Source organism: Octodon degus, unplaced genomic scaffold (genome assembly GCF_000260255.1).
Source record: "Octodon degus isolate 3935 unplaced genomic scaffold, OctDeg1.0 scaffold00034, whole genome shotgun sequence".
Taxonomy (NCBI): Eukaryota; Metazoa; Chordata; class Mammalia; order Rodentia; family Octodontidae; genus Octodon; species Octodon degus.
The window spans coordinates 12,363,959-12,391,118 of record NW_004524610.1 but is presented as its reverse complement, the minus strand read 5'-3'; the positions used below and the strand labels follow the sequence as shown (position 1 = coordinate 12,391,118).

Sequence of the window (27,160 nt, the reverse complement as noted above, 5' to 3'; positions counted from 1 at the left end):
CCATGTGCTACTAAAAATTTCACCTCAGCAGGGGCCATCTAATTTTATTGTTTTTACTAGACTATTAAAAGCATTTAAACATTTTATAAGATAAGATAAAACATTTTATGAGATAAAGTAGTATTTCTAAATTAATTTTAATACTGCTTTATCAAATAATACCCATTTAAGTAAAATTTATGCTATTTTTGCTGTGGGATTTTATCCAGTGTAATTGGAGAAGTGTGATTAATACTTACTTATTTATTTAGTTTTTGTTTTTATCTTTTAGTACTGGGAATTGAACTCGGGACCTTGTGCTTGCCAGGCAGGTGCTTATGCTCCTGAGCTATATTCCCTTGCCTCGAAATCTTTAAAAACTAATTGACTGACTTAGTGGTCCAAGAAGTTTCAGCTCGTAATAAGTTTTCAAGATTCTTTTTCTCATTGCTGGGTTTTAAGCCTTCACACTCACTGAGCTGTATGCCTGGTGCTTTTTAAGTTTATTTTGACCCGGGCTCTCATCTAGCTGCCCAGGCTCCTGTCTCAGCCTTCCAGAATGCTGGGATCGTAGGCCTGGCCTTAGGAGAATTTTGAGACTGTTTGGTTTTTACCTAAGCCCTTCATTACGAGCGCATCTTCAGCCACGACCTAATGCAAGGATTTAAGAGGTAGGGTCACTGAAGATAAAGCCAGGGCTTCAGGTTCTCCATGCGGCCCTGTACCTGAGGTCGGCCCACGAGTGCAAGAGGCGAAGGCTCTTTAGGGTGCCCTGCTCTGCTCCTTGCGTGTTTATGTGCAAGGAAGACCAGGAAGGGCTCTGTGCTTTGCAAAGCTTTTGCTGATCAGTAAGAGAAGTTCCTGAGAGAGAAGACAAGAAAAGTTTTCACATTTCTTTGCTCTGTGGGTGGCTTTGTGCCTTAAGGTTACAGAAACTGTTACAGGAGATACAGAGGAGGGGCGTATCGGCCAGTGTGGGAGCCTAGAAGGTGGTTGGGTACGGGGTGCAATTGGTGGCAAAAGACCCAGTGTGCAAAACCAAGGCAAAAGACGCCTTGGTTTAAACTTAAGATGAGGAAACTGGTTTCCTTCAAAATAGCGGAATGGCCCCTCTCCTCAGATACAATCCAGAGACTGTAGGCTCCAATCTTCCAAGTGCACAACCGCTTTCTTAAGGAGTGGACTGCACTCTTGTCTCCTGGAGTGTTTCCTACAGTTTGCCACCACAATTTCCTCCTTGCCTTATTGTTTTTACCTTACATATTTAAAGAGAACTTTATTTTCAAGAGATTCCTGCCAGGAGGCATTAGTTATGATTTAACAATTGCCCTACTTTTTTTTTATTTTTGTTTTTTTGTTTTTGTTTTTTTTTTTTTGGTGCAGTACTGGGGATTGAACTTGGGACTCTGCACTTGCCAGGCAAACACTTATTCTACTGAGCTATCTCCCTGGCCCCTCCTTTTTTTTTTTTTAAACAAATGCCCTGTTCAAGAGTATTTTTCTTAAAGTTTATTGCTGAAGGCTAGAAAATGAACATTAAGCTGGGTGTAGTGGTTTGTACCTGTAATCCCAGTGCTGTCAGAGGCTGAAACAGGAGGAGAAGTTTAAGCCCAGAGGGGGGGATTGAGTGAGACCCTATTCAGAATAGAAGTTTGGGGGTTCTGTTTCAGAGTTCAGCCCCCCAGTACCACCCTCACTGTAAAAAAGAATATTAAACAGTTTTTTTTCCTCGTGTCATAAATAATTCTTTCCTGGGACAACATCCCAGGAGTGAGATGTAAATGTACAAGTGGAAGAACTTCTTGAGATTTATTGGGCTGTATAAGGTACCTTCCTGGAAAAGCAGGGAAGTGGAAGATTTTGGATACTTTTAAGCAAAGGACCTCTCCTTTTTCTGTCTGGAAGATTGCAACTGTCTTACTGTGAGGTAGAACAAGATCCAACTTTGCCTTAAATCATAACTAAAGCTTTTGGACTTATTGTTTTGAAGAAAAAATTCAGAACCTTGTAAAATCCAGTTCAGATGTCAATGTGGTCAGCTTTCATTTATTCAAATGTGAAACAGATGTTAACTTGTACCTGCTACAAATACCAACATGAGAACGTTTCTCTCACCGCAGCTAGTTTCTCGGATTGAAGAGGGAGGCTTGGAAACAGAAGGCCTCTTGCGGATACCTGGGGCTGCCATTAGAATTAAGGTACTGTGACCCCCTGGCTCTGCTGACATACACTTTCAGAGTCTCCTTACACGTTTGCATTTCAAAGTAAAACATCTTAGCTCGACCCCTAGTTCCTGTAGTAGCAAAGAGGATAAAAGAAAAGAAGAAACCTTTGTGACACTCAGTGTGTCTTTAGTTTTTCTCCCATCCTCTTTTTCTGTCAGTCTCTGTTTTTCAGGATCGCTGCATGACCTCTGAGAAGGCTGTGATAAAGGGGACAGGAGGACTCAGTGTGGCCGTAGACGCAGGTTCAGTCAGGGTGGGCAGTAGCAATTGAGGGGTTAAGTGTGTAAGACAGACAGGACGCTGTGACTCAAGCCGGCAAGTGGCCTGGCAGCCTGGCATGGGCTCCTTCCACAATTGCCCTTGCTGAGCTGGCAGGCCAGGACTGACGTGCTTATTTTGATAAATGTCCTTACTTCAAGACACCCATTGCAGTCTGCTTGGCCCTTACCGCACAGAGATCTCCTTTTAAGAGGATTCCGCTTACCTGATTCCGCACATTTCGGCTCCTGTCCCTAGGTTTTGGGCCTCTGTGTAGAGCTTTCCAACACTGCTTGGCTGTCTGTCAGTTTCATAATTTGCTGTTGTCTTGCATCTTCTAACACCCACAGGGAGCTGATCAGCCACCCCTGGGCACTGCAGGCACTTTTGAGGCTGGTTGAGAGGTGCAGCCTGTCTGTCTGTCTGTCTGTCTGTCTCTGTCTCTGTCTCTGTCTCTGTCTCTGTCTCTCTTTGCCCCTACCCTTCCCCTTCCTTCCCTCCCCCCGCCCCTTCTCCTTCCCCCCTTTCTCCCTACCCTCTGGTGACAGGTCATGTGACTTTCTGAACTAGAGCCACATGAAGAGTGTTGCTCAGCTGGCTGCTCAGACCACGTGGGCCTTCAGTGGTTGGTGTGGTGGTCAATCCACAGAAGCCCAAACCATGTTCACGATGGTACAGAACGGAGAATGTAAAGTGGATTTTATTCTGCCTCAGGAGGATAACTAAATAAATTTTCTGGAGGCCCACGAAGTGGTTGCCCTGGGCCGGTTCATCTCGCTTCCAGCCCATTTGCACGCCAGGCTGTGTAGTGGGTGGTCACTCCCTCACAAGTCCTCTGAAGGACAAGCCGCTTTCTGGTTGTCTCCATCCTTCCTGATTCCACTACCTTCCTTTGGGCTTCTCTCCCACCTCCCCCACTGGCTCCTCTCTCTGCTGCTCTTCCGTCCCTTTTCTCTCTACTTTCTTCTCACTCTTTTTCTCCTTGCCACTACCCATTTCCAGGTTTGAGGCCATATTTTTCACCCGTTACAAAAATAATTAAGCTGGAGAATGAGATTTGGGTTAGGAAAGACAAATGTGGTACATTCACCTTAGAAGGAAAAGAAGGGCTGGGGATGCAGCTCCGCACGAGAGTGTTTGCCTAGCATGCGGAATCAAGCAGTCCCCTGCCCAGAACTTCTGGGTTGGGGTTTTTTCAAACAACAGAAATAGCATGGAAGGATTTTCAGTGTGATGAGATTTATGCCACAGTAAAAAGCACGCAGAAAGAAATGATGAAACTAAACGGAGTCATTCGTACCTCCGGCCGGCAGCACTTTTATGGAGGCTTCGAGGGAAGTGAACTAGGTATTTCCAGTGCTACATGAACTCAAACTGTTCTTGAGGTGACTGCAGCCAGCTGCGCATTTTAGACGGAGACACTGGTGTGTATTTGCTCCTCATTTGCTGTGGCATTTGATGTTCCATTTCTCAGAGGTGCCTAATCAGACATAATCTGGTTTAGGCTTGAGACTGGTGACCCATTTTGTTATTCAATGCACTTCTTAATAATTAAAAGCAGTTTTTTTTTTTAATAGACTGAAGGATTCTAGAATGTACGCACAGCCCTCAAATGGAACAACCTTTTACCCATCTTTTCATTGCATGTTTACTCCTTTAAGTTCATTGAATAGATAAAAACTGGTTTTGTGTGTCTTAGGTAAGATTTCTCCTTGATGAAGTACAATCAGGGTGTTATTATTATTATTATTTTTTTTTTTTTGTAACTGAGGAATGACTGGATTCTTGGATAAGATTTTGTCAGTGTAGAATTTCTGTAAAGTGAGAAATGTGTCACTCTCAGCAGGGGGACAAGTGCGTATACTGATAGCATTTTTTTTTTTTTTTTGTCCTTTTGCCTTTCAGAATCTTTGCCAAGAATTAGAAGCAAAGTTTTATGAAGGGACTTTTAATTGGGAAACCGTCAAGCAGCACGACGCGGCCAGCCTGCTGAAGCTCTTCATCCGCGAGCTGCCTCAGCCGCTGCTTAGCGTGGAGTATCTCAAAGCCTTCCAGGCCGTCCAGAGTAAGTGCCATCGCTCTTTGCTGCAGCCCTTGTGCCAGTGCCACACGCATTAATTGTCTGAGTGACACTTGGCAGCCCGAGGCGCACAACCAGATGGATTTGGACAGACACGTAAACTGGCAGTGTCAGCGGGTACTCTGGTGACACGCACTGTCTCCCTTTCTTTTATAAATGCACACATCTGCGTAGCCAGAGAGCAGAAGGTTCTCTTTGTGTATAGGTTCATGGCAAGGCACATAAGCAATGTAGGATATTTTTGAGTTAGAACCTGGAAACATCACGTCTCCCTCATAAAGGAATGAGTCACAGAAGATCTTGGATCCACTTTGCTCACCAAGCATTAAAAGCAACGCTAGCTGGGGATTAGCCGTTATCACGAAGGGCACGAGGAGTCGGGGGAGAGTCTGGGACCGTTTCCTGAAAAATGCAATTCTGGGATTGCCAGGAGGCTTAGGACAGAGCGTTTGGCTGTGCCTTCAGTGGAGGGCCATGCACTGCTTGTTCGCTAGCATTTTGTGGCCCTGGGCAGGCTCCAGATTGGTATGCACAGTTGTCGTCATTGTGTTTCAAGGGGACATAGAGATCTTAGAAGGTTTATGTCCTGGCCACATAAATCACTTTCTAGAGGCCATTAAAAAAAGAAAGCAAGTTCCCATTTTGTTCAAATAACCATGTCTTCAGCTTCCACCCTGAAACATTCTTGAGAGTGAAAAAGGGATGCTCTTCATAATGACATTGTTGGTCAGAGCTGTGACAGGCTATTCTTAAATCCCTTCAGAGATGACTCTGTGGGGCATCTTGTATCATTCCTTCAAGATTTCTGAGGAAGGCGTGAAATGTGCTGTTAACTGTTTTTTCTTAACAGATTAATTTAGAATACAAAAATCCCTGACTCAACAGTATTGATAGTTTTATTATTTTGTTTGAGGCCAGTAGTGTGCTGCTGATAATACACAGGGCAGACTCTGTGGTCACTACTGGGCTTTCTGATCCATCCGGGGTGGTGGTGAGCACCTACATATTCCACACCAGCTTCACTTATCACTCTTGGAAGTAATGGCCTCTTCCAAAATCTATTTGCTTGCCACTAAAAGAAAGAAACTGCACTGTGTAGGTGGCACCCTGCTCCTCTCTCGTGGAAGGTCCAGTCTCGTGTGTCTTCCCACCGGGGAGTCATGACCACGCAGAAGTTAAGATGATTTCCGAAGCTCTGTGTGCGTCTGCAAACATACGGCCACCTGTCATCCTGTCACAGTTGGAAGTGAGCATCCGAGAGACAGGAAGCGCCGAGCAGCTGCTCCACTGATCTCCTGCAAACACTCGCCGACGAGGCGCGCTGCTCGGGCTCGGGCTCGGGCTTTGTGTCTTACATTTTACTGCAGTGTCTATGCCAAGTAACTTCTTCTTGGAAACTGCGAAACAGAAAGTACGGGGAGATGTTCCATACAGACAGGAGTTCACGTGAATTGTCTACTCTGTCTGCAGATCTTCCAACCAAGAAGCAGCAGCTGCAGGCCTTGAACCTGCTGGTCATCCTCCTGCCCGAAGCCAACAGAGACACGCTGAAGGTCAGCTGCCCCGGTTTGTATTCAGTGCCCCTTAGAGCCGAGCAGGCAGTTGTTCGGCGTTTATGGCAGAACAACATTATGTTTACACTGCGAGTGTAAACAAGTCTGAAATGAAAAGACCTATTTTAAGCACAGATGGTAAGATGATCTTTAACTATTTTGTTGGTTATGTTATGTTTTTCTGTTTGAATTTTCACTATAACATTTGTTCTACCAAAGCAGGTTGTTCTAGTTCCTTGGTTAATAGAAACATAGTTACTTTTTCCAGATTTTCTATATTTTATTTAATGAGCATACATTAAGGGGAAATAAACGTTTAAAATAAAAATCCTAATGCTCATGAAACTCCCTGTCTAAAGATGGTTCAAGGGCCGGAGAGATAACTGAGTGGTCCAAGGCACCTGCTTAGGCAAGCTTAGGCAAGCATGCAGGGACCGTGGTTCAATCCCTGGCACCACATGCCACTCCAGCCCTGCCCCCAGGGCGGGCTGAGCTGGCCACAAAAAAAATAATAGTAAAAACAAAGGTGATACAATTTTTCGTACTTCCTAGTGGTAGAGTGTGAAGTTAGGCTCTATGATAGCTTAATGATAGTGTTTGTTAGCCTAAAAGTAGACCAACTCAAAAAAATTCTTATTTCTTTCAGTGTTTAAGTTTCTGATTTATATCATTTTGAAATGATTTGCTCTAAGAGTCATAGGGGATTTAAGACCCTTTATTATCAGAAGCTATTATAGTCAGTGTGATTGTTCCTATGGCCCCAGCTAATAGAGTTGTTATAAAAGGTTTAATTATTAAAAAGGAAAGCAATATATAAATGAATATTTGCTTATGCTTTGGCACCCCCTGACATATTTTTTAACAGTTGGGACCCTTCTTTACTTACTACATTTCTATTATAAAATGAAACCTCATGTCCTGATATTTCTTGTCATGTTGGTAAATCTTGGATGTTTTCCTGCAACTCACTAAAAAGCTGTGACCTATAGCTGCATGAGCCATCCCTCTCCAGTGCTCATGGAATGAATAAGGTGCCCAGCTGTGATTCATGTGGGTTGCTGGAGGCAGGCCGGGAGACCTTCCAAGGAGCCCCTCCAGCTCACTGGTCGTCTCATGTGCCCTCACGGGGCAGCGTTGGGTTTTGTCTCTTCTGAGGCAGAGGCCAGCTGTAGAGACCGTATATTCTGATATTATGAGCAGCTCTGTGTGTGTGTGGGGGGGGGGGGGGGGGGGGAAATGGTGGCTGTGATGGACCCTGCTGGGAAGCCAGCCATGCACACGCCCCAGTTGCCTCTCCCCACAGAGAGGAAGGAATATTTTGCTTCTGGCCTCATATAAGGGACCCTGTTGGGGTGACAGCCCTGTAGGAGGTGAAAGACATATAGGTTACTCAAAATATCCCGGTGTTCAAGTGGATTCCAGAAGTCGTGGGGGAAACACTTCTCCCAAGGTTTAGTCCAGTCAGAGATGGGTATTCCAGCTGCCAGTGACTGGGCGAGGCTGACCTTGAACTCTTCTTCAGACATCGCCTTCAGATTCTCAAGGACAAGTTTTGAACAATTCTGTATAAGAATACAATTTTCAAAATTTTTGACAGCCTTTCATTCTTTGCAACCTTATAATTAATTAATTTTGGGATCAAAAACTGGGAGATGAAAAGAAGTGACTTTACCTATTTACGAAGCATTAATGACTTAATTACCCAGCCTGGAAGGCTTCAAACAAGAATTCTAATATTAAGGGATGGTAACAGTATGCCATGATTATAACTTATAAGCTGGAAATTTAGCTTTGTTTTGGAGACAGGGTCTTACGATGTAGCTCATGCTGGCTTTGAATGGAGCCCTGGCTGGCCTGGGTGGGGATCCTCCTGCCTCAGCCTCACAAGTGCTGGGGTTGCTGGTGTGCACTGCTGCCCAGCTTACATTTAGTTTTATAAACAAGAAGAAGACCTTTGTATCAGTGTAATTTCAGGAAGCCTAAAGCAGTCTCCACTATCCCAGTACCTTCTCTACTTGGTCAGGATCCTTGGGAGAGATCAGTCCTGCTGATGTAGGATAGTTCCGTGACAGACCTAAGGCATAGGAGGCCACTGGTTGAGGGCTACCTCAAGTCCTGAATGCTAAGCAAGCACACTGCTGAGCTGATATCATCCCGTCTGCCGTGGATCACTGGACATACGGAGCAGTGGTCATAGTCACTGTTGACTTGGGGAACAGCAAAGACTGATTCTAAGACCCCAAGAAGGATCCTGATCAATACAGTTTTTATTTTATTTTATTTTTTTGGCGGAACTGGGGATTGAACTCAGACCCTTGTGCTTGCCAGGGAAGCGCTTATTCCACTGAGCCATCTCCCTGGCCCCTTCGATACAGTTATTGATATTTGTCATCTTATGATTTTAATTTTGTTACGTGCATTATTTTGTGGTCTGTTGAAAGCAGGAGACAACTATATTCATTCTACAAATTTAAAAAAGTGCAGAGATGTAAAAAGCTCACCCTAAAGCCACACACAGCTCACAAGTGACCCTGTGGACTCCAGCTTAGGTGCTGGCTGCCATAACACCAGACTCAACATAAAGTAATCTTGAACTCATTGTGTAGCCCAGATTGGCCTTGAACTTGATGCGATCCGCTTGCCTCAGCCTCCTGAGTGCTGGGATCACAGCTGTACATTCCCACACCTGGCCGTAAATATTTATTAAAGGATAAATCTTATAATTCAGGTAAAAAGCACATACTGTAAGGTTTTCTTTTTTTCTTTTTTTTAAATTTTATTGAGAAACAAATAGCAAACAGTGTCAAAACTGATTAATAGGACAATTTCAATAATTAATACATTGTACATTGTTATCTTAGTGGTTATCCACAGTACAAGATGCAGACAGGATATCCTGTCCAAACACTATCAGTACAAATCTTTCTTCTCATTGAATTAAGCGAAAGGAGCTGTATATCTGCCCTAACTATTCTGCATATACAAATACAAAATGGTCCTTCCTTTTTATCTCCTTTTTTTGTTTAGTCCTATCAGAGGTGGGCATTCCATTGGCATCTAAATACTATAGGTGCGTGAATTCAGCAAAGCAACCCAGCACAGTCCAGCAGCCCACAATAGTAGTGGGTTGTCCGCAGAAGTTGTTGACTTGAGCCTTTCACAGCTCAGCATATTAATATGGCTTTACTTTATGTACCTTGTTTTTATACGTTTCTGCTGGATGGTTAGACCAAGGTAAAGCAAGACCTGTATAACAAGAAATGTAACTTTGTATCTGACAAGGTCAGTCAAGTACCCTCAGGATTTATCCTGTATGCAGGGTTTTCAACAAGATCAAGACTAATCTCTTCCTAATTTCATATCTCTGCCCTCCTTTATCTCTTGCTTTCCTTCTTCCTCCCACCCCTGCTTTCCCTCCCTCTTTTTCTAGTATTCTGATGGTAATATTTTGAACACTGTTATTGTTTACGCACACCACAATTAAAATAATTACTTCATTTCTGAAATTTATGCTCATAAAGAAAGCGGTGCACTGGTCCCTGGACAACTATTCTGGTCTTTTTGGAACAAAATTAATTTTTAAAATTAAATAATTTTCAAACTTCAGTTAGTCTTTTGTCTTCATTGGCAAACTTGTGTCTGTATGTAGCATGATGCATGGATTATAATTTCACTTTCTGAGCACTTCATCAGAAAGTAGGTACGAAAATCTTGTTAGATAGTAAAGTTCAGTGTCGGTTTTATATTTTCAACATCTAGTGAGCAGGTAAACTTGATTAAAGATCAACCTGTGAGCATTCAGAGGAAATTCTTTTTTTAACTCTGAATTCATGTGGAGGACAGATTTTTTTCCCCTCTTTCACATTTTTATATAGTATACTTATACTTTTGAGTAGTGATGTTAGGCTAACTATGAAGCATTCTTTTAGCAATTAAGCACTTGGAAACAGGGCTGGGGAGATAGCTGTACCCGCCTGGCAAGAGCAAGACCCGCGTTTGATCCCCAGTACCACATGCCATGCTGGTCCCATACAGCGCCGGCCCTGAAGCTGGGCATGGTGGTGCACGGCTGTAATCCCAGCACTGGGGAGGCTGGGACAAGAGCATCACTATGAGTCCCAGCTGTGTAGCGAGACCCTGTACCAAATACATAAATTAAAAAAAAAAAAAAAAGCTCAGAAACAAAAGCCACGTATATCTGCAGTTACATCCCTTCTCCACCATGTGCACGTCCTGTGGCTTCAGTGAGTGAACTAATGCCCCCTAGAATTCTTTCTTCATCTGTAAAACAGAGATAATGGCAGCGTCTGCCTTCTGTAAGGGCTAAGTGAGATGACCTCTAAGAGGTGTTTAAAGCACAGCCTCACCCCGAGGGAACATTAAGTACCTACGCTAGAGTTCTAGACAAAAATAGGAAGGCAAAAGAAGAACTGGGGCCTGTCAGTGTAGACCTCCAGTGTGATGAGGACAGGCTCGGAGGACCAGGGGAGTCTGCCCTAGAGGTGGACGTGGGTAGCGCCAAGCTGAGCATGATTAGCATGTTCTGGTGAGAAGCACTCTGTTCCTCGCTCGGTCATCCGTCCGTCCGTCCGTCCGTCCGTCCGTCCGTCCGTCGGTCTGTTCATTTGTCCATCCATCCATCCGTCCATCCATCCATTCGTCCATTTGTCCATTCGTCCATTCGTCCATCCGTCCATCCGTCCGTTCGTTCGTTTGTCCGTCCGTCCATCCATCCATCCATCTGTCCGTCCATCTATCCATCCATGCATGCATGCATGCACGCACTCATTCATGCATTCATTCATTACTCTTCTCTTTGATCTCTCTTTTCTCTCCCTCCCCATGACTGTCTTCCTTCTTTTAGGTCCCCTGCCAGCCAGCTGCTGAGCTCCTAAAACAAGGAAACTGAGGTCAAATGAGCCCCTTTAAGGACATCATTTTTATTTTTAACCTGTAGAAAAACCATAGAAGTTCCAGAAACCAGTAACTACCTCTGAGTGTGTTGTGCTGTCCGCAGGCTGAGATGCCAGCGCCCCCTCCACGCCTCTCGATGCCTCCATCTGGAGGGCGCCTCACTCCCTTGTGGCTCAGCGCCTGTATCTCAGGCTGGTATGGAGACACTTGGATGGACGCACATGGCTAACCACCGTGCTCGTGCCTGTTAGTTTTTAGATGACACCAACATCCTGTAAGCCATTGAACTTGAATCTCACGTCTCTGTATCTGACACGAATCTCAGAGTCATTTCTTTTTCAGGCCCTGCTTGAATTTCTTCAAAGGGTCATAGATAAGAAAGAGCAAAATAAGATGACAGTCATGAATGTCGCGATGGTCATGGCCCCAAACCTCTTCATGTGTCACACCTTGGGTTTGAAGTCTGGAGAGCAGCGAGAATTTGTAATGGCAGCTGGGACAGCAAATATCATGCACTTATTGATTAAGTATCAGAAACTTCTATGGACAGTAAGTATGTGTGTGTGTGTGTGTGTATATATATATATATATATATATCCCTAAATTTGATTCAAGACCACACCATTTTCTAGCATAATCATAGCAGTTGTGAGCATAATTTTATAAAGTTGATATTAAAAGTGTAATACACTTTTTTCTTTCTTTTTTTTTTTCCTCCGGTACTGGGGATTGAACTCATGACCTTGTGCTTGCCAGGCAAGTGCTTATTCTACTGAGCTATCTCCCCAGCCCTGAGCTGTCTCGCCAGCCCTACGCTTTTTTCTCTTAATGGTTTAAAAACGTATTGTAGCCTTGTGAAAGTACACATATAATTTGCGAGTGTAGCAAATATTAAAGAATTTTGTATAGGTAAGGAGAGCCTTTTGAATTTCTATTTTAAAAATCACAAATCAACATTTTCCTTTGTTTGGCGTTTGCTTTTCCTTTTGAGCATTTTCCTTTTATTTCCTGGTATTCATGTCTGTTGTCTTTTTTTATTATCATTTTTCATTTTTTGAGATGGGATCTTGCTGTATAGTTCAGGCTGGCTTGAACTCACTATGCAGCCCAGGCTAACCTAGAGCGGATAATGGTCCTCCTGCCTCAGCCTCCCCAGTGCTGGTATTACGGGTGTGTACTACTATGCGGGATACCTGTTGTCTTTTTAAAAGTTGATGCTGTCGTGGCCTCAGATCTTTCACCACTTTTCTTCAGTGGCCTTTTACTAGCTTATATACATTTTGAGCCCTCATTGCTGAGAAAGTCTGGAGAATGCCTTCCATTTTTAAGCTTATTTTGAGCTTGAGTTTTGACAGATAATCAGAACATAATGGTAGATGAGAGGCTTCGTTGATTAAGGTCTCGTTTTCCAGCAAAATTTATAATTTGTGTGAGAGAGGCATTTACACAAATGAACTAATAAAATTCTAAGAAAATTACAATATTGAATATTCAGTCTCTTATTTGAAGAACCCCAAGGTGTTAATTTAAGACAGAGTGATGGTATATCTAAATACTAAAGCTATAAATTTTTCCTTGAAATTTTTATTTTATATGTCAGAAAAGGCATCTGATGTGTAGGTGAATTCAAATGCTTTTAAAATTAATGTCTTATTTTTAACACGCATACATGATTTAATTTACATTCTTGATAGCAAGGTATTTGGTTGTTTCAGTATGGTTTCTGAGACTAGACTTTCCTACATGATCACACTTAGTTGGTTGTCGGCTCTTGGCCATTGGTGGTAGTTTTCTTTCTCCTCTGACACTAGAGCCTGGCTGATTATATCTGAAAGGGACAATAGGTAGCTCTAGGGCTGCACAGAGGGGGCCACCAAAGGGACAGCCTGCCCACGTGGTGGCCTCTGCAGCCTCTGTGTGGAGCCTCCACTCTTGACATGTGCAGCACAGAAGAGGTCTTGAGGTCCTCAAGTCCTACAAGGCTGCTTGCAAAGGCTTCCAGGATGGTGGCACGCTGCTCTGAGTACACGCTCCGTCACGTATGTCATGAGACTTCCTGAATCCTGTTTGTGAGATGGCACCATTTTATCAAGGAGAGCCTTTTTCTGCTCCAAATTTCAAAATTCCTTCTGATGGTTCGAAACAATGCCTTGTCCTTTCCTTCCCAAACTTCATTTCTTTTCTCTGTAGATTCCCAAGTTTATTGTCAACCAAGTGAGGAAGCAAAACGCTGAAAGTCATAAGAAGGATAAAAAGCCCATGAAGAAACTGCTGAAGAAAATGGCTTATGATCGAGAAAAATACGAAAAGCAAGAGAAGAATACAAATGACGTAAGGAAATCTGCAAGATGCAGGTTGATTTCCATACTGTTTCCATGAGCATTCCTTCCGCGTACTCAGGCTAGGCACTGGGTCTGCACCTACACTTCAGCACTAGGAGTGCTCGGTGTCGACGGGTGGGCAGGGGTGGGCGCCTCCGCCCGTGGTTTGTTCACGGGGAACAAAGGAATATAACAGAACAAGGCAGAACTCACACTCTACGGCCCCGCTGACTGTATCTCGTAGAGAGAGTGCAATGGGCCTTTTTATCTGTACTATGAGGAGAAATAACCCAGCAAGGTAAGCAGGCTCATGTTTGTGCTGGACATAGGTACATTGGGGTTCAGTGAGTATTTGCAGATTTTCAGTGTGATCAGAAGAATTTGGGGAGTTAACGTTGCAGAGAAGAAAATTAAGATGCTTCAAAATGCACTGTCCAATGATAAGTACTTATGAGCTGCCATAAGGATATATTAAGAACTGGGTTTACTAAAGGGAAATATACATGAAAGGGTATTTGCGAATTGAGTTAGCAAAGCCCTAGCGGAAGATTGCAGATGAAAGGGCTTCTATTGTTCCAGCCAAGCGAATACACCCCTCGCGCACGGTGCGGGTTGTCCAGTTGCATGCTACCATCTAGTGGAATACCGTGGAAATGCAATTGCTGGCCTTTGATTTTTCTGCTTTGGCCTTCTGAGGCAGCCAGTAATTCTAGAAAAAAATGTTTTCCATCTAAATGAACTTATAGCTCTCTTTTAAAACATGATGATTTTTTTGGCATGACAAATATCTTGTTTTTAAAAAGTATGAATTATGAAAGGAAATTATGAATAATGTTTATATTGTTTTAGAAAGGACTAGAATTTTTTCTTTGATTTTAGAAAACTCTGTCATATGTAACATCACTGCAAATGTAAGGCTTTCTTTTGTTCTGTAGCCCTGTCTAGTCATGTAAACCTGTGAGTTCATAGCCCTATCTCTTTCTGAGGCTTATCCATGCTAGCCTGAGGCCCCGCATCTCCTTGCAATAAATAATGGTTGTGCTTTAAAAAAAAATCTTAGCAAAAATTAAAAAGTTACATTCTATAGATGGAATATTTAAGTAATTCACTTATGGAACAGCAGTATTGGGCTTCTTTAGATTGCATTTTGAGCTACTTGGACATGAGTTGGGCTGAGAATTCGCTCTACCCTGTTTAAAAGCTGTATGATCAGGCCTTGAATTTCAGTCTCAGGGTTTTGCACATACTTTGGTTTCCTTGCTGTGCAATTAGGTTCTTCACTGAAGGAGATGCTGCTAAAGCCCCATGTCAAGCCCCAGCCCTGGAGTGGGGATGCAGTGGGTGAAGCCAGAAGTGGGTGCACACCCTTTAGGATGTAGCTCAGCGCTCAGGCAGTATGCGAGGGAAAGCTCAGCCCAGACAGCAGTGGGCCACAGAACAGGAAGGTGCGCCGGGGGCCCTGGTCCAGGGATTCAAGCTGAGACATCGTAGACTCGTGGCTGTTACCTTGGAAGCGGAGGTCCAACCCAGGGTGCGTCACAGCCCGTGGGGAGCCCGTCTGACCTCTCATTTGCCCTGAATCGTTTTTGTCAGTTTTCCAAATTTATTGTTCAATTGACATCATTTTATTAAAGAGAAAAATATTCACACAGAAATGTCACCAGCAACAAGTGTGCATGATAAATCCAAATACCATTGATATGTGGTCCCTAAGTGTGATAGAATTATCTTTTGTATGTCTCCATCACTTGCCAGAATTTTAAAGCTAAGAGATTGCATTCAAAAGCTTGGCTTCCCATCGCATGTGACAGCGGCTGTGGGGCGTCCCGTGTCCCCCCGCAGCAGAGTGCCTGCTTAATGTAAGTGCAGCGTCACAATGGCTCAGATCTGAGTTGCATCTGGTCAAATATTCATTGAACGAAACAGAAAAGGGGCCCTACTCCTGTAGAGTTTAAGTTCTTTAAATATAAAGATCACATTTTATAGTGTGCTAGCACGTGGGCATGCTCTAAAAGTAATAAAAACAGATCGGAGTGCACGTGCTCGTGGTGTTGAGTTGGACAGTCTGGGCCCTTCTCCTGGGGGCAGGCATGCAGGAGGTCAGAAAGCCCAGCTGCACTTGTAGCAGGAAGCTCCTCCTGGCTGAGGAAAGTGTCTTGTAAAAGCCTTGAGGCAGGAAATGGCATGGGCTTTTAGAGGCTTCATAAGGAGTGAATGGGCTGGATCGAAACCAGCAGCGGGCGTCAAAGGTGAACCAAGTCAGCCGAGCCAAAGGACAAAGCCTGCAGGGCTGTGGACACCAACCTCGGGAGTCTGGATTCTCTCTGGGGTCATGGAGTCACTGCCAGGCGTCGAGGAAAGGCTGAAAACCTGTATTATTATTATTATTTATTTATTTATTTATTTATTTATTTATTTTGCAGAACCGGGGATTGAACTCAGGCCCTTGCGCTTGCCAGGGAAGCGCTTATTCTACTTAGCCACCTCCCCGGCCCCTAAACCTATATTATTTTAAAATGAGCCTGTGAGCTGCCACGTCACAAGTCAACTGCAGGGGAGCAGAGGCAGAAATAGGGAAGCTGCCTGGAAAGTGCTTGCCATCCAGCAGAGCGATAAGTAATTGGGTTTGGGATTTTTATTTTTATTTTTTTTTAAGTTAACCATTGAGACTTCTTGCTGGAAATGACATGAGTTGTAAGAGAAGAAGTCAAATAGAAATTGGCAGATTGGAGTTGGGTAGGAAAGGTCACGATTGCAGTTTGGGGGCTGTTTAGTGTGAGGTGCCCATCAGACACCAAAGTGGGGGTGTTTGGAGGGAAAGTCGGCTGCACGGATGGCTGGTGAGGTCCAGAGAGGCGGGGTCAGGGAAACCAGGCTTCAGGGGAGCCAGGCTTCCCGAAGTCACCGGAGGGTCCGGCGCCCTGAGTGTGTCTGCGCTTTAGAGCATTCAAGATGCTGGCAGGTGGAGGAAGACTGAAAAGACTTGCCCGGTAGTCCCCATGGGCGTGGGGGAGGGTAGATGGCGTGGACCCGCTTCAGAGACCTCGTGTAGACTGGGGCACAGGCCTGAAGACTGTGCTCTTCATTGGACTTTCACTGCCAGTTTCTTTCTTTTTTATTAATTTTATTGAGAAACAAATAGCAATGAGACAGTTTCAAAACCGATTAGTAGGACAGTTTCAATAATTAATACATTGTGGGCTGGGGAGATGGCTCAGTGGAATAAGCGCTACCCTGGCAAGCGCAAGGGCCTGAGTTCAATCCTGGGTTCCACCAAAAAAATAAATTAATTAGTACATTGTATATTGTTGTCCTCATAGGGGTTATTCATAGTACAAGATACAGACATGATATCCTGTCCAAACACTATTAGTACAGATCTTTCTTCTCATTGAATTAATAGAAAGTAGCTGTATATCTATCCTAACTATTTTGCATATACAGATACAGAATGGTCCTTCATTTGTATCCCCTTTTTTTGTTTTGTCAGAGAAGGGTATTCCATTGCCATTTAAGTATAGTAGGTGTGTGAATTCAGCAAAATAATCCAATATAGTCCAGTAGTCCATAATAGTAGTGGGTTATCCATAGGACTGGCAATGTCCGAAGTTGTTGACTTGAGCCTTTTACAGCTCAGCATATTAATATGACTTTACTTTTTATGCCTTGTTTTTATACTTTTCTGTTTACACTGGCTCAGGTGAGACATGAGCCAAAAGGCAGGGGTCAGCTGAGTACGTCATGTTCTCTCTCTAGACATGGGAACGCACAAGTTCATTTCATCTAAAGATAGCATATTATTATTGTGTGAAAAAAGTTGCAGAGCAGTGATTAGCACCCTGTTATATTTGTGGAGAATGATAACTACTTGTTTTTAAATGCTTACTAGAGGTCAGCATGGTATCCTAAACATTTTATGAACATTTATTTCCCTTAGGATTTATGGGAGACTAGTTACAGTGGTCAGTTGGTCGGTCTGTCTGTCTGTCTGTCTGTCTGTCTCTCTGTCTCTGTCTCTGTCTCTGTCTCTGTCTCTGTCTCTGTCTCTGTCTCTGTCTCTGTGGTCTTTGTAGTCTGGCTGGCCTCGAACTCTCAGTGATCCTCCTACCTGAGCCTCCCAAGTGCCAGTTTACAGGCATGTAACACCATGCCTACTTCTCATTTTTTTTTTTTTTTTAATAGGGGCAAATTGGGCAACAATGATCTTAAGGGCATCTACAGAGGAAATGGTAGATCCTGGAATTCAAAAACAAATCTGTGTGACTGTAAATCCATGGATTCTGTACCATTGATCGTCCTCTATATTACAATTCAAAACCTAAGCAAGAACACACACACACACACACACACACACACACACCCCTTTAGCAGTATGTATACTAATACCACAAGCCTCTAGATGGTCATAGAATGAAGGGATTTCCTCCTGCTATAAAATTTGTTTTGTACATAGCTTTGCAAGGAGTCCTGGGCTGGCCTGAAGCCCAGGTGGTGATGGAACCATTAGATCATGAGTAAGTGTGACTCACACAGCAGGGACAGCAGTTGGCTATGAGGAGCGTGGAAGAAGGGGGTGGGTGACTTACTGAAGCTTGCTGAGCTGATTTTATCACCAAGATAAAGGATCAAGCAAAAGCAATGACCTTGGGTCAACGTCCCTGTGTGGGAATCGACCACAGGGCCATGAATGAAGACTGGGGTGCAGCCAGGGTGGGATGTGCCTTGGGGGTTGGCCTGGAGTCTGGAGTTGAGCTACAGTGTTTCGGGTTGCAGAAGGTGGACAGGGAGACTAGAAAAGCTAAAGGGCCAAGATCATGGGCAGGCCACCGTACGGGGCCAGTGAGCAGGAGAGAAGTGCAGCAGACTCAGACACGGTGAGAAGTGAGGGCTGGCTAAGGGATATTGTTGTCTGGGAAGACCAGGCAGAGGGAGCCAAGCAAGCCACAGTGACGGAGTTAGTGCTCCGCGGCACAGAACTGGAGGCTTACCCTGCACAAAGGTCTGCAGGGCTTGCACTCGGCAGCCAGGGACGACTGTGTCTGAAGCTCCAGGAGTAACCATTGAGGGAGGAAGCCAGATTGTCAGCGATGGAGGGTGAGAGACAAGGGTTATAGACAGGAGAATTTGTCAAGGTAATATTTTTAAAACCACTTTGTATGCTATTAAAATGAACTGCATGTAATTGGGTACTCATATTATTAATGTATGCTTCACTAAGTAAATTAATAGCTTCAGCCAGGTTGTAAGACACACTCAATTTACCTAATAAGACAAATGTTTTTAATGACTGTATCATATTAATTGTTTGGTGCAAATATAGATATTCTTAAATGCTAATAGGTCTTTTTACTTATAGCAGGAGGAAATAGATTGAGAAAAATAAAATCGTAGACCATTAAAAATAGCGGTTTTTTTTGATAGCCTTTAACTTGCTTGCGTTACACAGACCCGCAGGCACATCACACTCCTTAGGCCATCCGGTTGGAGGTGCAGATCAAGCGCTGTCGCTAATGTGTGCCCCAGTCACTTTCTTTCTCTGGGCTTTAATTTTTATTTCTATAAAATGGTGAGGTAGGATGACGGTAATGATGGTTAACTAGAATTTCGCCATAGAAACATCTCGAATATCACTTAGAAACTAAACCTACCATTTCTAGGCCATTGCCTGCACTCACTAAGTCAGGCTCCCCTCCCAAGGAAGGCTGTACAAGTAGCTGTTTTCTCCCCAGCTCCTGCAGTTGCACGTACATGTTTAATTACGCGATGAGTTTTCTAACAGACACAGAAGTACAAATAGTCTGTGAAGCCCACTGTCACCCGTGAGTACATTTTTCTGATGTAGTATCATCCTGTTCCCTACATCTTTTTTCCCCCTTTGGTATAGTTAAGGAAATCACAGACATCTCATTGTGTCCCCCAGTTACCTCAGATTGTATCTCCAGCGCATGAAGATGTCAGGGCTGTTCGAGTATTCATGAAAGTAGGATGTTTCAGGCTTTGAAATCCATCCTGGACTTTGGTTGTACAGCCTTTCTTTTGCTGTCCAAGTTGATTTCTGACAGGGAAGCTGTGCATTCTTTAGTATGCATGGGTACAGGGGTGCTGCCCAAGAGGCCGAACAGTACCACACCGCTCATTTCTTACCGCACCAGGCCCTAAAACAGAAGTTCTCGTCATTCAGTTAATTTTAGTGTTAACTCCAGGTGACCTAGTGTGCTATGCTTAAGCTGCAGTGGGAGGCCTCAGGGACTTTAGCAATTTATGAGACTTAAAGTTCCAGAATGATCTAACGTTTTAAGGTTGTGGGCAAGAAATCTGCCACTACCTGGCCACAGTGGGGCTAGGTGGTGGTGTTCCTGGTCTAGGTTTGCAGGCCACTAACCACGACACCACTCATAATTCCAGCTCTGGTTTCATTTATCAGCTCTTTCTCCTGAACTTTGTCACAGATACTATTTCAGGAATGAGCCCTACCCCCGTGAATGGTCTCTGGTTTTACTTGGGAACCCGTGTGAAAAATCAAATTACAGCATCAAGCTCTAAATCTTTGTTTCTTCTTGTGACACCTCCTGATTTTGAATAGTGAGCACAAATACCATGCTTAAAGAGAAAAACACCTTCTTTCATTGGAAATTGAACGAGTATTAACTGTGGCAGTTATTTCAGGCCTGCCCACCTGCCTTGTAAGTGCTCCGACCCCGTGGGTTGGATGAAAGTTGAAGGCCTCGTGGTGTTGATTATCATCAGAACGTAGACATGAAGCTGTCCCCTTTCTGTGTCGCTCTCCCTGGCAGCCCTAACTGCCTCTGCACACTGGAGTTACTGTGCCGTGTTACTTTAAGGTATCTCACTAAAACAACCCCCTTCAATTTTCTAAAGCATTATGAGTGGCCACCTTTTTGAAAAAGCTATATTTCCAATTTGCCCTTTTAAAGATTAAAAGTTTTCTGAGGCATTAAAAATGTCAGCTTTACATTTAAATAAGGCTTTAATGAAAAAGAAGAAATTAATGTCTCTTCCAAAGGTCTGACATTAAGCTCCTATAGGGCAAAAACATGAGCACCTAATATAAAAATACTAAAATCAACAGAAGTAATTGTGTATGCAAATAGGATAAATAAAATTTGATATTAAGAAATATATCTTAGTTCAATATACAAAATGTGAGAATTGTAACAATTTTAAAAGAAATTGACATTTTTAAAGTTTAAAATCTTCGGCGACTAATCTTTAATGGGGTGTTAAATAGTTGTCTAGTCCTGCTGTAAAGTTTCCAAGCATACCCACCCTCTGCCCCCACAAGGTGAGGGACAGTGTCATAGCTGTTAAGCCAGAAAACATGAAATCAGAAGGTCCCAACGACAATGGTTTGTACAGATGCTGGTATTTATCATGGCTTAAGAATGGACTGCTTGGGGGCCGGCCAGATAGCTCAGCAGACTAAAGGGCCTACTTAGGCAGAGCATAGCGGCCGGGGCTCAATCCCCAGTGTGCTGTGCTGGCTCCCTTCCTGGGGCACGTTGAGACTGGGCGTGGTGGCGCATGCCTGTAATCCCAGCGCTTGGGAGGCTGAAAACAGGAGAATCACTACGAGTCTGATCTACGTAGTGAGACCCTGTAGACTTCGTACCAAATACATAAAAAATAAAAATAAAAAATAAAAGAATGGACTGCTTGGCTTAATGACCAGGCATATTGTGTCTTTGCAAAGCTTGGCAGCTCAGTATAATTAGGATACTAATAGTGTCCGCATTTGATGCGGCCTGATGTTGGAGCTCAATGGTAGTTGTCATACACCATTTAAATGAGCTTTGGCATCATTGATTGTTTATCATTTTTATGTGACTATCATGTGGGCCTTCTTGTCAGTGTATGCAGCAGAGAAATAACTCCTGAAACAACTTTGAAACTCCATCTTTGCCATTCCGTCTCCTAGCTAAGCATCTTCTCTAAGGGAGAAAGGCACTGGGCAGCCTTATTGCCTTGGCTTGTCAGTCTCCATATAGTTGGCAGAGACCAAGTGGGATTAAACATTAAACAGACTGGGCCTTGTTTTTACATTGTAGGCACACATACCATCCCCTCTTTGAATACAAGCTCTCTGCTTACGATGGAATGTGAGCAGTCCATAGAGGCAGATGCCATGCACTTTGTCAGCCTAGTGAACAATTTTTCAGTAGCATGGGTGCATGCTCAGTGTGAAATGAGTTTGCATTTCTAGTCATTTGGGGAGTATTAACCCCCGGTTTAATCTGGCTTAGCCTCATTCTCTCCTTATTGTGAGAAAGGGATGTGGGAAACAGGTTAGCCCCCACACAAGGAAGCTACGGTGGAATGTTCCTGTACCACCTCTGCTGTCCAAAGCTCGGGCCCGTGCCCCGTTATGCCAGTTTCCTGACATCACCCATACCCACTGCCTACCAAAGCTGGTGCCTCTACTCTTCTTTTTAAATTCCTATCAAAAAGAGTTGATTTTTTCTTTTCTTTTCTTTCTTTCTTTTATTCTTTTTTTTTGTGGTGCTGTTGGGGATTCACCCATGTGTGCACGAGACCATCCTCTGCCACTCAGCCACAAGCAGCCCATTGTCCAGGTTTGTGTCAGAGCTGGCACATGCTCAGAAGTCCTGACTGTGTTCACCTCAGTGCTGTGTTTTAGGGCGGTCATGAGCCCTAAGATCACTTATGGGAGGCTGCGCTTGTGTCACTAGAGGCCTTCAGTTCTTTGTAGGACTCAGCTGGGGGCAAGGGCTATAGGCTCTCAGGTGCCTTCCTGCAGGAGAACATGACTGAATTATCTCTTGCAGCATCTTTAATTCTTTCATTCTGTTTCTGCTGCTCATTTCTCTGTATTGGTGAGAATACCATGATGCTTTGTTTCTTGAGATATTATGTGAAAGACCTTTTTTTGTCAATAGGAAATGCATGTTGGTATATTTTCTTTCATTCTAGAGAAAATTTTACACTTATTCACCTATTACTTTTGGGGGAAAATCTGGTTGAGTGCTTCCTTTGAGCAGTTGCCATTGAGGTGTGGCTACAGATGGCTCAGATAGGAGCACTGAACTAGAACACAGGAGTAGGGCGTTGGAGCACCACTCGAGGCCGCCTCATCGGCGGACCATGGAATTGAAGGTCTCATGGAAACGGAGTTAAACCTGTAGATATCTAGAGAGGAAGTGGAAGATACACACCATGTGTACACAGTGAATTTGGATAGCTTTTTAAAAAGAAACTCCCAACGGATTATACCAAAAGAAGTGGAAGGCAAGACAAGGAGCACACCGAGGTGGCCGTATCTGTGACCTTCCAGTCGCGTATCACTTTTCTGAGTCTTTTTGCTTTTGTAACTCATTTATTATGGACCTACTGTTCAGAAAAGCTTACATTCTAGTCATCTTAAATTCCAGCATAGAGTTGGCTTCCTTTTTGATGTCCTGGGGTTGGGTAAGAGGTAATTATTGGGAAAATTTGTACTTTCATTAGAGAAAATCTTACCCGTATGATGACTATTTGGCACTATCATAACCAGGACTTCTTGACTTAAAATCAGCAGAAGTACATGGCTTCCTGCAGACTCTAGCTTGCACTCCAGACCCTATGTGCTGTAATAATAATAAACTTAGGGCATATGTTGCCTTTCCTGAGCAGAGGAGAGGGATGGGGCAGTGTAGGCGGTGGCGCATCGAGTACTGCTGCTCGCTTGACTCTGACATTAGAATTGTCAACAGCAGTTTATTGTTTTCTTCTTCCAGTGAAGACAATGGCTGAGGTTGGGTCAGCAGTCAGAATGGCCAGGGTAGGAAACTCATGAGTGGAGTTCACATGGTCCCAGAGTATCAGGACACCGGGGACTGCGTATCAGCTCTGAAAGGAGTCTTGCAGCTGGGCTTCCACGGGTGATGCTTTGTCCACCCAAGAAAGCAGCTCATTTTCCAGTGCATGGGCTGTGAGTGTAACCCATCAGAATGGACACAAGGGTGAATAGAGCTTGCATCCCAGTCAGGCCAAGGTCAAGGTCAGAGACTAAAGTAATCCAGCTGGATTACAGGATATTGAACGCACAAGGCAAAACATTAAGCAGAGGCTCCAGCTGGACTCAAATGCCCTGGGCCTTGGAAGTCAGGACGGCTTCAGAGTGGGCATCTGCTCCAGTGCTGCTCCCTTTGCTAGTCCCGTGTGCCATCCCTCAGGCTCCTGAGAAGCTCTTCTAAGCCTTTGGGGGTGCCTTGCTTTTTACGTGGCTCACCTGCTAGGGCATATTATTTCTGCTGAACTTTGAGAAGAAACTAACGGCATCTGCGGGGTGTGTGTGCTTCATGTTAAATAAAAACAGTATAAGACCATGTGCTTGGGATAGGTATATAGTTGCATTCTCTTAATGAATAGAATGATTTGTTCTAATGGTGTTTGTAAATAGGATCACAAGTCCACATCTTGTACAGCAATTAACCACTAAGAAGAATATATGCAGTGTATTATTTGTTGAAACTGTACTTCCGATTTGATTTGAAACTGTCTCATTGCTGTTTATCAATAAAACTTTGAAAAAAAAATAAAAGTCAAGTCTGCAAAGAAATCTATAATCCCTTTAAAAAAAAAAGACCATGTGCATTAAACATGTGATGTTGGCACAAAATTAAGAGTGTGCAGTAAAGAAAGAGCTTGTGTTCTGTCTACTAGGTAAGTAGATCTAGCACACTCCTTACCACTTGATAATTGCTTAGTAAATTTTGGTTGAATTAAATGGGATATTTGTACCACTTGGAGAATTATCTTTAAACATAATTTGTGCATGCTATTCTAAAGTCTGCTGAAGATGTATAGTTTAAATGCTAAATTAGCATTCAGTAGAACCATTTAGGACGTAATTAAGCCTACTATTTCCAATGCCATAGCTGATATTTTGGTACTACAAATGTTAAACTCTTTTTGGTGACACTGCTAAATCCATAAAATGTTCCTTCTCATCTATGAACAAAGGACTTAGGATCTGTAGGGTAAAGTTAGAAGTAAGACCCATGGACCAAGTGAAGAACGGATACCACTAAAGTCTTTCATTTCTTTTTAAACACTTGGGGACAAAAATTGGGGGAGGGGTGAGTGTGTAGGAAGATCTTGCAAATGCACGCATAGTGACTTTTTTTCTGACTTAGTTTCATAAATTGCTACATGAAGAAGTACCCTATAGGAGATAATACTCAGAAATCAGCACTTAATATGGCAGTAATGGTTATTGCTGTCATTCTTTACATCTTTAAAAATAATTAAGCATTACTGCATAGGCATTACAAAGTTCCCCTCTCACCATTAAGAGGATATTTGAGGTTTGATGTAATTTAGCAAATTGCATTATACAGTAGTTAAGGTTTTTATGCAGGGAAGTCAGATGTGGAGTAGTTAAGCACACGCACCGTGTGATGCACTGTGCGGAGCCCCATGTCCCCGCTGCGGAGCGTTCCTCCAGTGTCGTTATTGCTTTGCAGGCTGACGTTCCCCAGGGAGTGATCCGCGTGCAGGCGCCCCATCTCTCGAAAGTTTCCATGGCAATACAGCTAACTGAAGAACTAAAAGCCAGTGACGTGCTCGCCAGATTCCTCAGCCAAGAAAGGTAGCCGCCTGCTGCAATTATTCTGTGGGGTAACTCGCCTGCTCGCTGCTCTTCCCTCTCCTCCTTTTTAGTTTTTTAAACTCCGGATGATACGAAGTCTCTAAAAATTGATCTCTCCAGGAGAAAGGAGGAGACCCAACGGGCTGTGGTGATGAGTTCAGTTCATCTGCAGTCGTCTGAGATGAAGTAGAGTCTGTTTTGGGCAGACTGGTGTTTCTTCCTTGGGTAGCAAAGGGCTGGGTGAATGACACCTCTCGGTCATCTTCCTAGACTGTGTGAATCGCAGGGATGGACTCTGTAGGCTGTTAGGAAAATTATGAAAAAGGATGTAGTGGGGTTAAAACAAAGACCCAATTTTTTTCTATGAAATGTAATGAATAAAAAAAATTACAAAAAAAAGTATATCTGTTACATCTGACAAACCAAAAATACATAAAGAACTACGTGTCCTTAATGTTGACATTCCAGGGGAGAATGAGCCGACCTCCTCAGGGGGCCCCGTCTTTCACGTCTGCTTGGGGCCCGAATGCTCTGCATTGTCCCCCTCACTGTCCTTCCGTGTGTGCTTTCTGGTACATCTCTCCTTGAATGTTACAGTTCCTAAGAAGTATACAGGGTCTTCAGTCTGGCCCTGTAAATTCTTATTTTTGGCTGAAGGCATGTTTTAATGCCTCTTTCCATTTATACAAGAATTTTTACAGAGGAAGGAAGTCTGGAATATAGGTATTTCACTGTATGAATATTTGTCAGTCTTTGAACTTAATCTCTTCCTTCTAACCTGGAGAAGCTTCAGTCAAGTTCTTTGCCAAAAACATTTTCAATTTGAATATAAGTACCCCAGGTATTGAATAATTTTCTGCTCCATGAAGGATGTTCTGGAAGGTGGTGTGGGCAGTATAAGCTTTCAAGTGTCTGCCCTCGGGGTTTATAAATTGAAAGAAGGGCTGGCTCTCTCCCGCAGTGGAATGGGAAGCAGGCCTCTTGGCCATTGTCCTTATACAGTTACCTGATGTCACAAGGACAAGACAGGTGAGCACAGAGCTCTTGCTCTGGGCCAAATTCATAGGCCATTTCTTTCTGCTTAGGGTGTTAGATGGTAACACAAGACCAGTCACATTCTTCTTGTGAGTCTCGGAGCTGGAATGTGGCCTCTGTGGCCTTGAATCACACGGCATACGCAGGTTCTGGGAGTGGACAGAATTTTGTAGAATTAGGTTCTGGGACTGTGCCCGGTGTCAGGATTGGACCCTGGGAGCAGCTGGGATTTCTTTGCTTCTCAAAGCTGTCTTAGCGTCAGTGAACTTGTCCTTCCCTCTACTCCTGCCCTTACCTAGTGGGTTCCATCCTTCGCACTTCCTCTCTGTAGGAATGGTGTCCGCTCCCCTTCCAGAATGTGGTCCTGCGGCCCATTTTAGACATGAATAGGGGTAGCTCTTTCAAGAGGGGCATAGTTCTGATTTACACAGGTTTTCCTTTCAGGACCACGTGATCATTTTATCCCTTGCCTCCCAGTTTGCTAATAAGCTCTGACTCTGAAGTTGTAACAGTGTATTCAACTCTGATTTGAAGATTTAGGATCTAGCATGACATATTAGTTGATATATTGTTATGCTTTGTGATAATTGTCCTCTTCATATTTGGGCTTTCTGCTCATGCTGCTTTATTGAATATTTGCTACTCCCTGGGGCTGTTTCCCTTCTTCTGTTTCTTCTCTCTTCCACCTTAGAGAAGTCTGGCTAGCTTCTGTTTTCCCTCAATTCATAGGCCATTGCTTTCTGCTTAGGATGTTAGAGACAGATATGCCCGCCACGGCTGCCTCACTGTAGGTGGCTTTCATACTGGATGTCCAATTCCTCATTTGTAAAAGTGGACTATCACTTCCTTACAGTGCTGTGAAAGTTAACTTGGAAAATGACCATGAAGTTCACATCTAAAATGTGTCCTGGAAGTGAAGTGTCACCTAGCAAGTGAAGGGTTCACTAAATATTTAGAGAGAACTTTTCTTTTTTTGTTTTGATTTTTTAATAGATTGCAAATTGAAAATGAATTATTTACAAACATAACTGAATATAACAAAAACTGTCCAAAATAAAAATGAAGAATTTACAGATCAGTCATAATAGTTCACTGTGTCAAAACCAAGAAACTTATATTCATATAATTAGAATTCTCAAAGTAGAAAGAAGTAAGCAATAACTATTTAAAAATTTAAAATTTCTGAA

At 43.4% G+C, this 27,160-nt stretch overlaps 1 protein-coding gene across 5 annotated transcripts in view; it reads left to right on the top strand.

Moving 5' to 3' along the window:
- Nucleotides 1-27,160, top strand: part of Arhgap18 (Rho GTPase activating protein 18) — a 124,154-nt gene that overhangs the window by 90,758 nt on the left and 6,236 nt on the right. For all 5 annotated transcript variants that reach the window (XM_023714254.1, XM_023714257.1, XM_023714258.1 and 2 more), the window contains exons 8-13: nt 2,100-2,177; nt 4,368-4,527; nt 6,013-6,095; nt 11,352-11,558; nt 13,200-13,340; nt 24,814-24,938. In XM_023714254.1, coding sequence (XP_023570022.1) covers nt 2,100-2,177; nt 4,368-4,527; nt 6,013-6,095; nt 11,352-11,558; nt 13,200-13,340; nt 24,814-24,938 — 794 coding nt within the window. The remainder of the gene's footprint in view (nt 1-2,099; nt 2,178-4,367; nt 4,528-6,012; nt 6,096-11,351; nt 11,559-13,199; nt 13,341-24,813; nt 24,939-27,160) is intronic.